The 16,204-nt window shown below is 45.5% G+C and overlaps 1 protein-coding gene across 1 annotated transcript in view; it reads left to right on the top strand.

Moving 5' to 3' along the window:
* Micu1 (mitochondrial calcium uptake 1) overlaps window positions 1-16,204 on the top strand; it is a 163,538-nt gene that overhangs the window by 125,485 nt on the left and 21,849 nt on the right. The window contains exon 9 of the mRNA XM_076557206.1: window positions 3,956-4,093. Coding sequence (XP_076413321.1) covers window positions 3,956-4,093 — 138 coding nt within the window. The remainder of the gene's footprint in view (window positions 1-3,955; window positions 4,094-16,204) is intronic.

The following is a 16,204-nucleotide window of genomic DNA, read 5'->3' as shown; positions in this document are numbered from 1 at the left end:
TGCCTGCATGTATGTCTGTGCACCATATGGGGCTGTCTGACCGAAAGGTTAGCCCTGTTCCTGACTGGGACTGGTGATTTGGTCAACTGATTTGATCACAGCCCAAACTTCTTTCTCTTCGATTCCCTGGGGTGGATCTTAAACTCATAGGCTCAAAGATTTTCCCAAGTAGCTAGGATTATAGGTGTAAACCACCTTTCCCGGTGGGGAAGCTGGGGGTGGGGGGGTGGGGGGGTGGGGGGGTTGGGGGGGGTATAGACAACGACACACAAGGTTTTGCCCTGCAACACTATGTGGATGAGGCTTGCCTCAAAATCCGCCTGCCTCTGCCTTCCCAGTGCTAAGACTAAAGTCATGCACCACCATGCCCAGCCCACACCTTGAGTGCTGGAATTAAATGTATTCACCACCATTTCTGGCTCCAGCTAAACCAGTTTTAACTGTAAGAAGTCTTCAGGTTTGGAATTGAAAAGTATAGTCGTTTAGGCTGGGCATGTCACTCAGAGATTGAATAATTGCCCAGCATGCACAAGGACCCAGCACCACAAAGACAAGCAGTCTAGTGGTTTAGTTAATATCCTGTACTCTCGTGATCTGAGCCTAAGGGATTGTGTTAGCCCTTGCTGAGCACAGAATTATGTTCCAAATTGTAGGCCTCAACTTGCCAGAAGACAACCATGAGTGAAGCCGTGAAGATTCCTCTTATGTTTAGAGATGCCCATCCAGTTACAGAAGCAGATTTCAACTCAAACTTGAAAATATGGCATGCTTATTGAAAAAAGAGGGTTCCCATAGAGAATGGTGCCTGTAATCCGTTTCCTTTTCAGGAACCCGATAGTATGAAACTCCTGACAGTATAATGGTGGCGCAGAAGCCCCATGCTGTCCCACTGAAAAGCACGGATGTGTGCAGCCCCCTGGCCTGAGATCACCGCAGTCTCGCACTGTGCGGTTCAGAAGCTAGAACAGGCCATTCCAGAAGTTTGTCGTTCTGAAACGCTTGTGTAAAGGAAGGCTTTGCCTGGGCGCTGGACATGTCTCCTCAGGCTGTCACTATATAAAGGAGCACAGTGCGGCTTTCCACTTCCCAGAGTGTTATAACGCCCAAGGTCTTTGCTAAATGATGCCCCACGTTCAGATACTGGTTTCTTCTTCCTTTTTTCAATCTTTTTTTTTTTTTTTTTTTTTTGGCCCTTTTAATAGAACATCTTTTCTTCTCTCCCCAGCTTTTCATCTTCCTCAGATCATTTCATACAGATATGTAGACCATCTGTCCTTCTGAAAGGCTGTTCCTTCTCTCAGCAAGGAGCAGGGGTGGGAACAATGATGTACTGCGCAAATGATGTACTGCGTGTTTAGAAAGCCAAGAAAAATCCTAGCGTTGGCTGGCTTCTCTTCTCTGGCCCTTCCTCGCCTGCCCTGCGCCCCTCTGGGGATCAGCAGGAGGCTTGTGTGCACTAGAGAACGTGGCTGGCTGCCAAGGGAAAGTGCTAGGCTGGCTGTCCGGCTGCCTTGGAGACAGAAAAGCAGCACAGACCATGAGTGGTATGCCGGGCCACACCGGTCCTTTGCCACAGGACTAACTAGAATGGACCTCGTTAAGTGTCACCTAAGTGGAACTTAAGGGGCCGCAATCTGTGTTTGCTACATCAGTGCAGGCCAGTGATTGCACAGACGTTTCCTGCACTGTGGTAATTCTTTAATAACCCGTGTCTCTCCTTGAGGCCCTTCCTTGACTTGAGGATTGATCACGTGCCCACAGCGCTCCAAGGGCACACGTGCAGGATTTTCAAGACTTAAGATGCAAGATGGGAGCCAAGCATAGCTCACTTGGAGGGCTGAGGTAGCAGAAGCATGAGTTTGAGGCCAATTTGGGGTGCGTCGTGAGACTCTGCATCAAAAAGTAACTGCACAAATGATCTCTGCAGCCATGTAACATCTTGACACTTTAAGCTCTCAAACCTTCACTCAGTAGGTCTTCAGCTTTAAAATGTTGAGCCAGTAGAGTGTTTGTGTCTGTTTGTTAGTAGTTGTATGTGTGTGAAATACCCACACATACAGCCCCGCCGCCGCCGCCGCCGCCATATTTAAGACCTCAGAAACAAACAGGCTGAGGCTGTAGCTCAGTGGTAGAGCACTTGCCTGGTACACATGATGCCCTGCAACGTGAAAAAACTCATTAGTTAGGTAGTTTTTGCCTCTGAAGGGCCAGTAGGTTAAACAGAGAAGTGCTGCCCAAAGACAAATCATAGAGCCAAAGCCCTGAGTTGTGAAGTGGGCCAGACTGTGCAGAAAGGACAAGTATTAGTATTCACGCCTTTTCAGCTCTAATTGCTTAATAATAATGGAACATGTTACTAAAAGCCAAGTCTGGGTCTTCAAATACAGTAAAAATGCTACTTTGGTCATTGAAATTGCTACTTGAGGATCTCCCCTGGAGCCTGCCCTGGAAACACAGCGGGGGTGGGCTTGCACCTCTGGAGGGTGAAAACAGAAGGCCTTTCATGAGCCTTAAGCAAGCCAGCTACTGTGAGGTTTACAAACAAGAAGCATTCCAACCTCAAGGCTGCCTGGTCAGAGAGGGCTGGAATGCTAAGGTGTGAGATTGCCCATGACATGGGGAATTCCAGAAAGGGGAGTGAATGTCCAGGTCCTTAAAGGTCAGCCTGGAGAAGAGGGGCCACAGCTTTGGCCTAGGATCCACTTCTAAATGAATTCTGAACCACTAACTCTGACCCAGGCCTTTAAGCTCGCTGGAAGCAGAGATCCGCCCGCTTTAAACAGTGCAGAAAGTTGCCTACCTGCAGAATTTTTATCAGTTCCTCCGTTTTGTTTTGGGATGGTAAATTGAGCCATAAATCAAACTTAATCGAATCCCAAAAAACTTTGGGTTTTGTCAGAAATGAATCAGTCCTGTAGAAGTGACAGAGTGGCAGATGTAAAATCCCGAGTGCCCAAGTGGGGAAGGAGACTGTCACTCAGTATTGATGATGGTGATTCCTTTGCAAATAGCTTTGCTTTCATTTAAACATGGCTCTCCGTCCCCCCACCCCCACCCTAGACTGTTCTAGCTCATTCAAAATGATGGGGTGCTGTCCTGAAGGTTGCTGAGACTAAAGGCATGCGCTGCTACCACCCAGTTTTAAATGAAACCTTAATTTTCTGATAACCCTTACATTAGCTAGAGGTTCTTAATGCTTAGCCTTTTCATCTGCATATTTAAATATCTTTAATGATTTTTCAGTAGCTTTGTAGTTAGCATGTCTACTGAAGGCATTTTATGCTGTATTCATCTTTTTTAAATGCATATTTTTGTTAAGCTTTATTGGTAGCCTAATCAGTTACTATTTTCCAGAGAACTTGTAAATATACTATTCTTGTTTGAAGTCTTTAAAAATCTAAGTGCATACAAAAACTTGATTTTGCATATGCATAATTGATAAAATTTGTAATCGTTTTTAAGTCTTCCCTGAGAAACAAGGGCATGAGAAATTTTAGAAAGTGGTTATTACTGTTAATGTATGAAATCCCAGCACTCAAGGAGTAGAGACAGGCAGATCTCTGTGAGTTCAAGGCCAGCCTGGTCTACATACTGAGTTCTAGGCCAGCCAGAGCTACATAATGAAAGCCTATCTTAAAAAAAAAAGAAAGAAAAAAAATGTGAATTTTTATAGAATTTTAAAATTGGCCCTATCCTCTCAAGGATGCTCCTGACCTGAGAGGGGTGAGGAGCTTTGGCTATTCTGTGTTTTATTGTTTGTTTTTATTAGTATTGACACATATTAATTGCTCAGTAATGATTTTTTTCATGATAATTTCATATAAGCATTTCTGGTTTATCTGGGAAAAACTGAGGCCCAAATTCATTTCTTTCATCAAACACAGTTAATCATTCTGCGGTCCATGTCAAAACACCTTCCATTTAACTCCAGAAACACTGTCTGCTTCCCCCCCAGTTTGAACGCCATGACCCGGTGGATGGACGGATCACTGAGAGGCAGTTTGGTGGCATGCTGCTGGCCTACAGCGGAGTACAGTCCAAGAAGCTGACCGCCATGCAGAGGCAGCTGAAGAAGCACTTCAAAGATGGCAAGGTCGGTCGCCTTGGGTGCAGGGAGAAATGAAACCATGGGAACGTCTGGCTGTTGCAGAGACATCAACAAAACAAGAATGTGTCGTGAACCGGTCATTGTAACTCAGGGTTACAGTGAATGCATCTCTCGTACCTGAGGTGCAGAGAGAGAAAAATAGTGAACAGTGGACAAAGAACAGGAGAGTAAGCCCAGATTTCCTGTTCACACAGAGGTAGTACCATGCACTGGGATCAAGAGGTATAAAAGAAGCTAAATTGGATAGGAAGATAGAGTTCTGACGTAGATGTCTTCAGTTTAACTATTTTTGTTGATTGGTTGGTTGGTTTTCGAGACAGGGTTTCTCTGTGTAGCCTTGGCTGTCCTGGAATTTGCTCTGTAGACCAGACTGGCCTCGAACTCACAGAGATCCTCCTGCCTCTGCCTCCAGAGTGCTGAGATTAAAGGCATGCGCCATCATCACCTGGCTATGATGTCTGAATTTGAGAAGGCAACTCAGTATCCAGGTCTGCCTCAGAGCTTTGAGCCAGGTCTGGTGATCACAGACACTGTCAGACTTACAACCATGAGAGCTGGAGAGATTTTATGAGGAGGGTCTTACACAGAAGGAAAGAGGTGGACCAAGGACAGAATCCAGGGAAACGTGACTTTGAGAAGTCGGGTTAAGGACTCGCTCAGTCTGAAATTTTGAAAAAGTCACTATGACACCATGACCAAAAGCAGCTTGGAGAGAAAAGGGTCTAGTGAGCTTGCAGGTTATAATTCATCATCAGAGAAAACCAACGAGAAACTTACAGGCAGGAGCTGATGCAGAGACCATGGAGGGATGCTGCTTACTGGCTACTCTCCATGGCTTGCTCAGTCTGCTTCCTTATACAACCCAGGACCACCAGCCCAGCGATGGCACCACCCACAGTGGCCCTCTCCTATCATTTTTTTTTTTTTTTTTGATCTTTTGAGACAGAGTTTCTCTGTGTAGCTTTAGAGCCTGTTCTGGAACTCATTTTGTACATCAGGCTGGCCTCGAACTCATGAAGATCCGCCTGCCTCTGCCTCCCGAGTGCTAGGATTAAAGACGTGTGCCACCACCGCCTGGCTCTCCTGTCAATTTTTAATCAAGAAAATGCCCCACAGACTTCCCTACAGCCAATCCAATGAGGTGGTTTTCTCAGGAGAGCTTCCATCTTCTCAGGTGACTCTAGCTTATGCCAAGTTGGCAGAAAATCAACACACAAGGCCACAAACTTTGAGTCCAAAATCAGCAGTAAAGACAAACCTAGAACATATGAGGAGCTTGATCAGGAGTTTGTGTGTCTGGAGCATCCCAGACCAAGGACAGATGAGGTCAGAGAGGCACAGAAGCCTAGGCATTACTCAGAACAATGAGAGGGTGCTAAAGGCTTGAGGCAGAAATGACATGGTTGGTTATATACGTAAAGACAGTCATGGCCCCATTGTGGAAGAGAACATGGGAACGAGCAAGAGTAGAATCAAAAAGACTGATTGATAGTAAGGTTGTTAGAGAATTTAGGAAGAGATGAGGAGTCGGAGCAGCATTGGAATCAGAGACCTTGGGTCCACGGGAGCTCTCCTCAGTCCTGCTCCGGGTCTTCTTTTGCACTGCCTGCACCTGGTGCAGGAAAGGACAGGTCACAAAGTGCAGACAGACCTGGGGGAGGAAGGGACTGAGCGAGAGACTGGACCACTAACTACTCAGGCACACACACACATAAGAGTAGAGTAGACAACAGAGGTTCTCACTGCAAGCCCCAGACCTTTCCGCCTGGACAGCAGTAGTCACTCATGTGGCCGTGATCAGAACACCAGCCCGGCACTGAATGTGTTGCGTGAGTGATTGCCAAAGTGGTGTGGTGTGCTCAAGACAAGGCCTCAGCTGCTTCCCTAGTGGTTTCCATGGTCGCTGTAGGTAAAGTCCCTATCCTCATTGGCCTTGGGAATTGACCTTTTCCTGTCTGCTTGCCATAGGACCATTCTAGCTTTAAGAGCCAGGAACTAGAGAAGAAGTAAGAGAGCCAGCATTTGTCCCAGTTTTCTTATTGTTATGTCAGAAATCTTTCATGAACACCACTGCTTTCTAACCGCTTCTCAGCTGGACATTTTTCCTCCTTGCCTCGGATGTTGAAAAGCCAAAAGGATCTGAGCCAGCCTAGCTTCTTCTGAACTCGGTCCAGCCTGTTTCCACAGCAGGTGTTCTCTTAGCCGAGGGGTAGACCTGTCATCAGCTGATAGTGAGAGAATAGTTCCTCCCCTGGAGAGCGCTTCTGCACCATCTAGCACCCAGCTCGTGTCTGTAAAAATTATATTATATTGATTGCGGGTGCCCAGGTGGATGTTTAGCCCTTTGCTGGACATATGATATTTGTATAAAGCAAGCACTGTTTTCTGTAGACAGACTTTTCATCTTTGTTTGGTGAGAGCTTTTACATGTTTGTTGTTTGTTAGATGTTAGGGGTGCTGAGGATCTAGCCTGGGGCTTCCTGTATGCTAGGAGATCTGTCACGCTGAGCCATGTACCCAGCCCGGGCAGAACTATTTTTAAAGGTAGCTACAGACATTGGTTTGACCTTAAGTTAGCTATCAATCATGATAGTCTAATTCATATTTTATCCTGAATTTCTATTTGAAAGTAGCGAATTAAGTGTTGGAGACATCTCCCTTGAAGGCATATAGTGTTTTAGCTTGTCCAGGAGTTAATTTAAGACCAAAGACCTTGCAAAAAGAGCTGATGTAAAAGGACAAACTGTGACATTGGAAATCTGGGTGCAAACTTACTTTTGGCCTGAATTTCTAGCCTGCTTTAGCTTGGAGATTAAAATTGATTGCCCTCTTGTGTTGATTAAATAGTTGTGAACATAGCAATTAGCCAAAATGAGAGTTAATAAAGGGCCTTTGCTCCTAATATTACCAGTCCATCCCTCCAGAACCATTTCCCATTAAGAAGAACTCTCCATCTGTTTCTAAGTGCTTCCTTTATTCCATTTTGGATTTGTTAACATGAAAATGTAAGGGCTAGAGAGAGGTTCAGCACCCACATGGTGGCTCCCAGCCATCCACAACTCCAACTCCAGGGGACCTGACGCCCTCTTCTGGTCTCCACAGGCACTACACACGCACATGGTGCACATACATATACACCAACACTCATGCCCATAAAATAAAAATAAATAAATCTTAAAGAAGATAAAATGGCAAGAACTTCTTCAAGCCAGTTAAGTCAGAAGTTGAGTGGTAGGTCCAAGCACGTGTTTCCTAAACTCCCTGGTTTCTTCTACCCCAGCCTTTATCCCATTTTCTCCCCATCGAGATCCTACCCAAAGAAGAAAGAATCCCTTGTAGAGTTTAATAAGTTCATTACTACTAGTTGTATAGTGATGAGCTTAATAGTTTACAAATGACTACCCACCAGTTACTGCTTTCTCTCTTTTTAATATTAATACAGTATTAATTCGTCTTCTCTCTGTCAAACTCTGAGCCAACCACTTTCCAAGACTTCTTGGGAAGGTCCAGGAAAAGGAACATAAGGAACAGATGAGACCCGGGAGAAAGAACTGTTGAGGGGTTGAAGTGGAGACAGCTTGTTCACATGTGAAGAGGATGAGAATGGTTGCCACTGGGCAAGAGAGCCCGATAGTGTCTGAGAAGGCAAAGCCAGGGAATTGTGTTAGGCTGTTCTTCAGAGAGGGTTCCTGGAGTCACCAGATGCCCCAGATGGTCCCAGTCCCAGAGCTACCACCCCATGATACCCCAGCCCCAGTGAGCTTGGCTGTGTTATGAATGTCCCTTGGAAGAATGCAGGTTTGGAAGCTGCAGCCTGGTATAGATGAGATGAGGACGTGGGCCTGCCAGGAGGCTGAGGCTCTCGTCTGTCACTGTTTCTGGTCAGTTCAACACCACTGCAAATGATACAGTAGCTGCAAGGTACTCCTGACCGAGTAGAGATGAACCTGAGACAGACCTGCATTTTCACGGTGTTCTGAGGCAGGAGAGCTGGTCCCAGTGGAGAGAAGACAGCAACAGCCAGGTGTGGTACTGACCACTTTCAATGTGCTAGACATTTACCACTTTTGTGCTTGATTATCACAGTCTTAGTTGGTAGACAGAACCATTGTTCAGATTTAAAAAAAAAAAAAAAGTATTCTTAAGAGCCTTAGCGATTGACCAGAAGTCATGCATTGTCTTAAGAGGCAGCACCAATATCTAAAGCCAAGAAGATTCCACAACTTTTCTACTCATGACCTGTTTATTGTCATCATTTTTAGGTTTTGACAAGGAATTAACTATGTAGCCTGTACTGGCCTTGACTTCTCAATCCTCCTGCCTCAGCCTCCAAGTGCTGGGCTTTCGGGCATGTACCACCACTCACAGCTTATTGTCATTGTTTATTCCCTGTGATCTGAATAAGCACAGGGTTTGGAAGACACAACAACCCAGTCACCAGGTTCCAGCCTAAAGTTCTTAGGGAAATAGAAAGGGAGCAGATGGTAGAGGACCATAAGTCTGTAGCTGAGAAGCTTGGGAGCCTGTCCTCTTGACAACTGGAAATCACTGACATTTTGTGAGCAGGGAAAGATGGAGAGATGAAGAAAGTGATGTTTCAAAAAAATTAGATACTTGTGGAAAGTAACAGAAATATGTGATTTCCCCTGCTGCAGGCTGCAGTTAAAGACAAGTCTAGAGCTTATGAAAGGAGGGTTCTGTATGAAGCAGGAGACTGAGGCGAGACTAGATGACAGGATGGATGACAGCCATGTTATAAGGAAGAAAACGATTCTTCTCAGTGAGCCACAGGAGAAACTGGAGCAGTCGGACTCACTCCCTGCAGATGGATTCACTCTGTCTGATTTAAGTCAGGGCAAAGGATTTGTCTGTGAGGGTGGTTATGCTCATCCCTGGCCATCGGTGCTGGATGTCTGGTTCTACAGCAGACTCAGGAGGAAGCCAGGTTCTCCTTCCCATAGTTCTTATCTACTCCAGCTGCATTTGTTTGGTTTTTCAAGACAGGGTTTCTCTGTGTAGCCTTGGCTGTCCTGGAACTCATTCTGTAGACCAGGCTGGCCTCAGACTCACAGAGATCCGCCTGCCTCTGCCCTGTGTACTCCACCATGCCTGACAAAACCTTATTTTTTTTTTTAAACTTATTTATTGGGGAGGAGAGAGCACATATTCCACAGCATGTGTCGAAGTCAGAGGACCACTGGAAGAAGCCTGTGATCTCCTTCCACCATGTGGAGTCCAAGGATCGAACCTGGGTCATCAGACTTGCCAGTAAGGTTCTTGATCCACTGAGTCATCTCACCAGACCTGCATCTTAATTTTTTAAACAACCTTTACTGAGCTATAATTTATAAGCCATAAAAGTCATCATTTTTTAAGTGTACAGTTCAGTGGTTCTTTGTAAATGTACAGTTACACAACATCGCTGCCATCCAGGATGAAAACATCTCCATCACCCCAAAAGATCCCCGTGCTAGTTTTCAGTCAGTGCACATCCCTGCCCTACTCCCACAAATCAACCCTCTAGATAGTTTGCCTTTTCTGAGCATTTCATAGAAAGTACACCACCATAGTGTTCTCTTTCTCCTCTGGCTTCTCCTACTTAGCATATACTGCTTTGAAGATTTATCTGTGCTGACGCACATATTAATCATTTTTTGCTTCTTATTGCTGAGTAGTAAAGAATATTCCATCATCCATGTTTTCTCTACCCATTCACCATCAAACGCACAACCAAATTGCTTCCATTTGTAGCTGTTAGGATTACTGCTGTTCTCAGAGTTTACATGCAAGTTTTTAAATGGACCTGTTCTGTTGTAGACGTTCTTTAATTTTTTTTATTATTATTTTATGTGCATGGGTGTTTTGCTTGCATATATGTTTGCAAAACATGAGTGTGCCTGGTGTCTGCAGGGGCCAGAAGAGGTTATCAGATCCCCCTGGGACTGGAATTACAGATGGTTGTAAACTGTCTTGTGAGTGCTGGGAACTGAACCTGGGTCCTCTGGAAGAGCAGCCAGTGCTCCTAACCACTGAGCTTTCTCCCTAGTACCTGGACCTATGGTTTTTGTTTTTTATTTTTTAGAAGACTCCTAGGAGGGAGATAGCTGGGTCATATATATTTTTAACTTTTTAAGAGATACCCAAACTAGGCCAGTCATGGTGGTACACAGCTTTAATCCTGGCACTTGGGAGAGAGAGGCAGGAGAATCTCTGTAAATTTGAGGCCAGTTTGGTGTACAGTATGATTTCCAGGACAGCCAGACTATTGGGTTGTCAGGGTTCTTTATACAATCTGGCTATAAGTCCTTTATCAAAAAAGTGATTTTTAAATATTTCCTTTTATCTTCTCATTTACAGTTTTCATCTTGGTTTTGATGAGCTTTTGGTTTAGATTTTGCATTGTTGTGTTATGTAAGGACTCTTGTCTCACTTAGCCATAAAAATATCCACTGTTTTCTTCTAAACTTGTTGTTGATTGCTTTTACTTTCAAAAGACAGTTGGCCTTGTTAACAACCCCCTGGTGTTAAATGCATTGTTACAGTGCCTACAAATTGCCTCTGCTTCCACCAGCTACTGTTAATCTTACCTTCTTTTCTGAGTAGTCTAGCTTTATGTAAGCCCGTCTTCCCTAAGGTCACTAGTTAACTAGTTTATGGAACCGTTTTCAGTCACGTCTTTTCTACCTCCCCGAAGACTGTCATGAAAGCTCTGCTGACATCAGGCTCAGGGGAGGATCCCTCCTGGCTGCTGTTGACATCGGTTCCTTTCACAACAGTAGATCTTACACGAGCCTTAGTCTTCCTATTTGATCAGCTCGGCTCACAATGAGCAGGGCCCTCAGCTTCTACTCTACATCCCAGAGCTCATGGCCGTGTGGTGTGTGTGTGTGTGTGTGTGTGTGTGTGTGTGTGTGTGTGTGTGTGTGTGTGTGTGTGAGAGAGAGAGAGAGAGAGAGAGAGAGAGAGAGAGAGAGAGAGAGAGAGAGAGAGAGAGAAGCAGTTACTGGTAAATAAGAATGTTGAGGTCGCTGTCATCTTTTTCTTGAAGGAAGCCTATGGAAATCATGAGCTCCATAACATCAAGGCCTATGTCCAGTGCAGTTTTATTTCTCTTGCTGTTCTTGGCAGAGTGCTGGGTGGCAAGTAAGCACTCGATAAATATTCTTTATTGCATCTGTATAATAAAGACAGCATTATATATTAGATTTACGGTGCCCTCAGATGATGTGTGTCCCACTGTTTGTCTAGATCATGATGAATAGGCACTTGATGCAGGCTGTCCTCCCTCCCTCCCTCCCTCCCTCCCTCTGTCTGTCCTCCCTGCCCCTCTCTGTCCTCCAGTAAGCTCAGCATGAGAAGTCTGGTCTTGGTCTGTAGCATTTGAAGTTTCACCAAAAGAATTAATAAGCAAACATTAGAGATTCTTTATCAGACTAGAAAATATTTTCTCTACAATGTCCTGTCTGTTTCAGGAGTTTTAAGTCAGCCTTTAGTCCTCAGCACCCTTTCCAGTCTGAGGCTGAGGGTGCAGCTCCGTGGCAGACCACTTGTCTAGCATGCACAAGTCCCCATGTTCTCTCCTCAGCCTGACGGGAAGGTGGGGGGGCGGGGGACAAAACCAGGGACTCAGGGCCGTCAAAATGGCTCGGCAGCCAAAGGTGCTTGCCACGTAAGCATCACGGCCTGAGTTCAATCCCAGAGCCCAGATAAAGAGAGCCAAGGGAGATAGCACGGATCTGTGATCCGGCAATCCCAGCACTCGGATGTGGTGGTGGGAGGTAGACACAGAATGGCTCGGAGGCACTCAGAAGCTGTGCCGAAATGCACAGAGCAGCGGCAGCAAGAGAGGAAAGTGAGCAAGCTCCAGTAAGACAGGAGGGAGCCAGCCCCTGGAAGCTCTCTCCTGGCCTCCGCACACGCCATGGTGCACACACACACAATAATTAATAAGCAAACTTTGGAGATTTTGTTGTTGTTTTCATGTTTACTTGTCTGTTTTCTGAGACTAGGTCTCACTATGTAACTCTGGCTGGCATGGAACTCACAAAGACCTGCTTGCCTCAGAGCCTCCCAAGTGTTGCAATTAAAGGCATGTGCCACCACGCCCTGCTTAAACTTGTATTTTAAGGTTTTATTTATTTTTATTTTATGGGAATGGATATTTTTATGTTGAGTATTATATGAATGAGTATGTTAAGTTCATGCACATGTGAGTGCCTGTTGTGTGAGGAGGCCAGATGGGGTATCAGATCTCTTGGACCTGGAATTACAGACGGTTGTGAGCCACTGTGTAGGTGCTAAGAACCGAACCTGGGTCCTCTGCAAGAGCAGCCAGTGCTTTTAACTACTGAACTGTCTCTCCAGCCCTATATAGCTTTTTTGAAAATGAAGAAGAGTAAGAATGTTGTCTCAGCCAGGAGGTGGTGGCACAGGTCTTTAATCCCAGCACCCAGGAGGCAGAGGCAGGGGGATCTTTGTGAGTTCGAGACCAGCCTGAACCAGAGTAAGTTCCAGGACAGGCGCAAAGCTACACAGAGAAACCCTGTCTCAAAAAACAAACAAACAAACAAACAAAAAGAATGTTGTCTGCTGTTCCCCACCCCCAGGGAATCCATTTCTTAATTCTTGTGAAGCTGTGAAGCTTTGGTGCACTTTGTGTATGTGTCCCAGTATATACAGAAGCTGCCATTCTAAACAGTTTTAATTGTGTGATTCAGTGGTTTTGAGTGCATTCCCATTACCGGGCAAACCTCAGCACTCTCTCCAGAAGTTTGTTCACCTTCCCAAATTGAAACTCTTGACTCATTAAGCAGTAACTCCCCATTCCTTATGGGAACCGCTATCCTACATTCTGTCTCTATAAATCTGACTGACCCAAGTATCTCATGGAAATACAGTTAAACCAAAAATCCTTCCCCCGTGCCCTTTATTTTACTGCTGCTGTTGTTGTTATTTTGTTTTCAAAATAAGGTCTCACCATGTAGCCCAGGCAAGCATCAAACTAAAAACTCTCCTGCCTCAGCCTCCAGAGTATAGGGACTGCAGACATGTACCACCATGGCCTGGAGAAAGAGGTGATGCTGTGGGATGTTAATGTATGTCCTGTGGGAGCCCTTCTTGGGTTCCTTGTGGCGTTACCCAGCAGGTTTGCATAGAGGTTGATTAGGACCATGGGCCTGAGTGCAGGTGTCTGAGATGGTCTGCACTTGGTTGTACTGGGGGATGGTCTGTATGTCAAGTTGCTCTGATTGGTCAATAAATAAAACCTGATTGGTCGTGGCTAGGCAGGAAGTATAGGCGGGACTAACAGAGGAGAAATAAAAGAACAGGAAGGCAGAAGGAGACGCTGCCAGCCACTGCCAGGACAAGCAGCATGTGAAGATGCTGGTAAGCCATGAGCCACGTGGCAAGGTATAGATTTGTAGAAATGCGTTACTTTAAGATATAAGAACAGTTAACAAGAAGCCTGCCACGGCCATACAGTTTGTAAGCAATATAAGTCTCTGTGTTTACTTGGTTGGGTCTGAGCGGCTGTGGGACTGGTGGGTGACAGAGATTTGTCCTGACTGTGGGCAAGGCCGGAAAACTCTAGCTACAAGGTGAGGCCGACCTGGTTTCTTCGTTTTGTTTACTGGCTCATCCCTCAGTGGACACTTATACCGATTCCATTTTGCATGGTCTTTGGATGGAAGCAGGAAGTTGGTATCAGTGTACGTCTAGTGCAGATACAGGGGTACTGAAGAACCTGTGTGTCCACTCCAGTGATACATTCATCTACAAGGTGGATGCTGGCACATGCTTCTGTCAGCCAGCAGACTGTAGCGTCCATATTAGGGGTCAGCCCCAGCTCTGGGCAGCCCACATCAAGGCAAGAAAATGACCTGAACTTTGAGGCTGCAAAAATTATGCTACTTGGTACGTAGAGGTAGGGATTCCATGAGTGTCTGACTGAATGCTTGAATACAGGTGCACTTTTGTTCATAACTCTCCAAAACTGAAAATCACCCATTTTTGAAACAGGAAAACAGTTTGTGAGGGCCAGCGAGATGGCTCCGAGGGTAAAGGCACCCTGGTGACCTGAGTTTGATCCCAGGCACCCATGCAAAGGTGGAAGGGGAAACTGACTCCTCGGGGTTGTCCTCCGGCCTCCAGACAGCCCCCTCTCAAACACACACACACACTAATAAATTACAGATGCATAGGGAGTCCCCTTTCTTTAAAGATTTATTTATTTATTATGTATACGATGTTTTGCCTGCACGTATGCCTGCAGGCCAGAAGAGAGCACCAGATCTCATTACAGATGGTTGTGAGCCACCATGTGGTTGCTGGGAATTGAACTCAGGTCCTCTGGAAGAGCAGCCAGTGCCCTTACCTCTGAGGCATCTCTCCAGCCCCAGGAGTCCTTTTAAAGAGAAAAACAGATGAGATATATTTACATGATATAACACTTTATACAATAAAAATAAACTGTAATAAACAAAAGCATGGAGCAGCCCTTAAGGAGAAGCCATACATAGCAAATGCATACTACTTAATTCCACTTATAAAGCTCAAAAGTAGACTAAGGTAGTGGTTCTCAATCTTCCTGATGCTGTAACCCTTTAATGGAGTTCCTCGTGTTGTGGTGACCCCCAACCATAAAGTTATTTTGTTGATACTTCATAACTGTAATTTTGCTACTTTTATGAATCATAATGTAAATATATGATATGCAGGATATCTGATATGCGACCCCTGTGGGGGTCATGACCCACAGGTTGAGAACCACTGGCCTAAGGGGAAGTTTTAGGTTTTGTTTTTTTAATGGAAAGGAATCCCCTAAAAGTCCACATAGTGGTTGTTACTGGGAATATGGGTGGTAGAAGCTCGTGACTGAAAAATGGCTTGCAGTGGGGGAGGAATCTTCTAGGATGCTGTTCCTTGACCCAAATGGAGATCCTGTGGGTACTAATTTAATAACAGCTTCTTAAGTGTGGGTGTTTGTGTTTTATGCAACCTTAGAGTCATCATATTGTACAGTAAAACATCTTTGCAATTCTCTGATTCTCCAAAGGACAAATTATAGGAAGTCACATGACGTAATCATACACCCAGAGGTCTAGCTCTCTGTTTGATGTGATAAGAAAGATACACTTGGCCCCGCTTGGAGAGTGCTAGGGAATAGGTGTAGACGATCTGTACTCAGCATCCTCATTATTGTGCTCCTAGGCTCTGTAGTTCAGGGATGGAAACTGAAGCATCTGCACTCCATAGACGCTAGCTAACATGTACAATGCCCAGGACATTCCCCCGTGTCCCACTTCCGCCTTCATTGTGGTCACAGTGTGATTTGTGAGAAGTGGGGTAAATAAACAGGCCACTCTTCTCCCGGGAAGGAGCTCCGGGCGCCCCTGATGCAAATAACTGCTTTGCTGGAGTCGTCATAGACCAGCTTCAGGAAAGAATTTCTTCATCCCCAGAATGTCATCGAGGTCCCATGGTGCATCATTTCACCTGGAGCTTTTTAAACAGAGATCATCTACAGCCTTCCCGGTCGGTGCTGGGGTTTTGCTAAGTACTGATACCTATCCCTTGTATGTCCCTGACGTTAGTGATTCTGTTATTACCCTAAGCCTAAAAGGCCTGTGAGTGGACTGTTCAATGTAGACCTGACTCGGATTTTACTCCTTAAGATGTGCAGCAGGTGAAGTGGCCACAACCCGCTGAGGAAATATAACAGTGTTCCCAGCTGGAAAGCCCCTGAAGCATTTTCATCAAGGATGCCCAGCCATCACCGCAGGCAGCTTCATGTCAGTCTACATGGGAGGGAGAGTCGGTTAGCCAGCTTGCCCTCCTTAGGGTAATGCTCTAAAGCAGTAGTTCTCAACCTGTGGGTGGTGACCCCTTTGGGAGAGTTGAAGGACCCTTTCACAGGGGTCACGTATCGGACATCCTGCTTATCAGATATTTACATTACGATTCAGAACAGTAGCACAATTGCAGTTGTGAAATGGCAGTGGATAACTTCATGGTTGGGGGTCACCCCAGCATGAGGAACTGTGTGCAAGGGTCGCCACAGCATGAGGGAGATTGAGAACCTCTGCTCCAGTGTTT

The sequence above is a fragment of the Peromyscus maniculatus genome, chromosome 21 (assembly GCF_049852395.1).
Source record: "Peromyscus maniculatus bairdii isolate BWxNUB_F1_BW_parent chromosome 21, HU_Pman_BW_mat_3.1, whole genome shotgun sequence".
In the NCBI taxonomy this organism is placed as follows: domain Eukaryota; kingdom Metazoa; phylum Chordata; class Mammalia; order Rodentia; family Cricetidae; genus Peromyscus; species Peromyscus maniculatus.
Note: the sequence above shows the minus strand (reverse complement) of the source record. Positions and strands in the feature narration are given on the sequence as shown.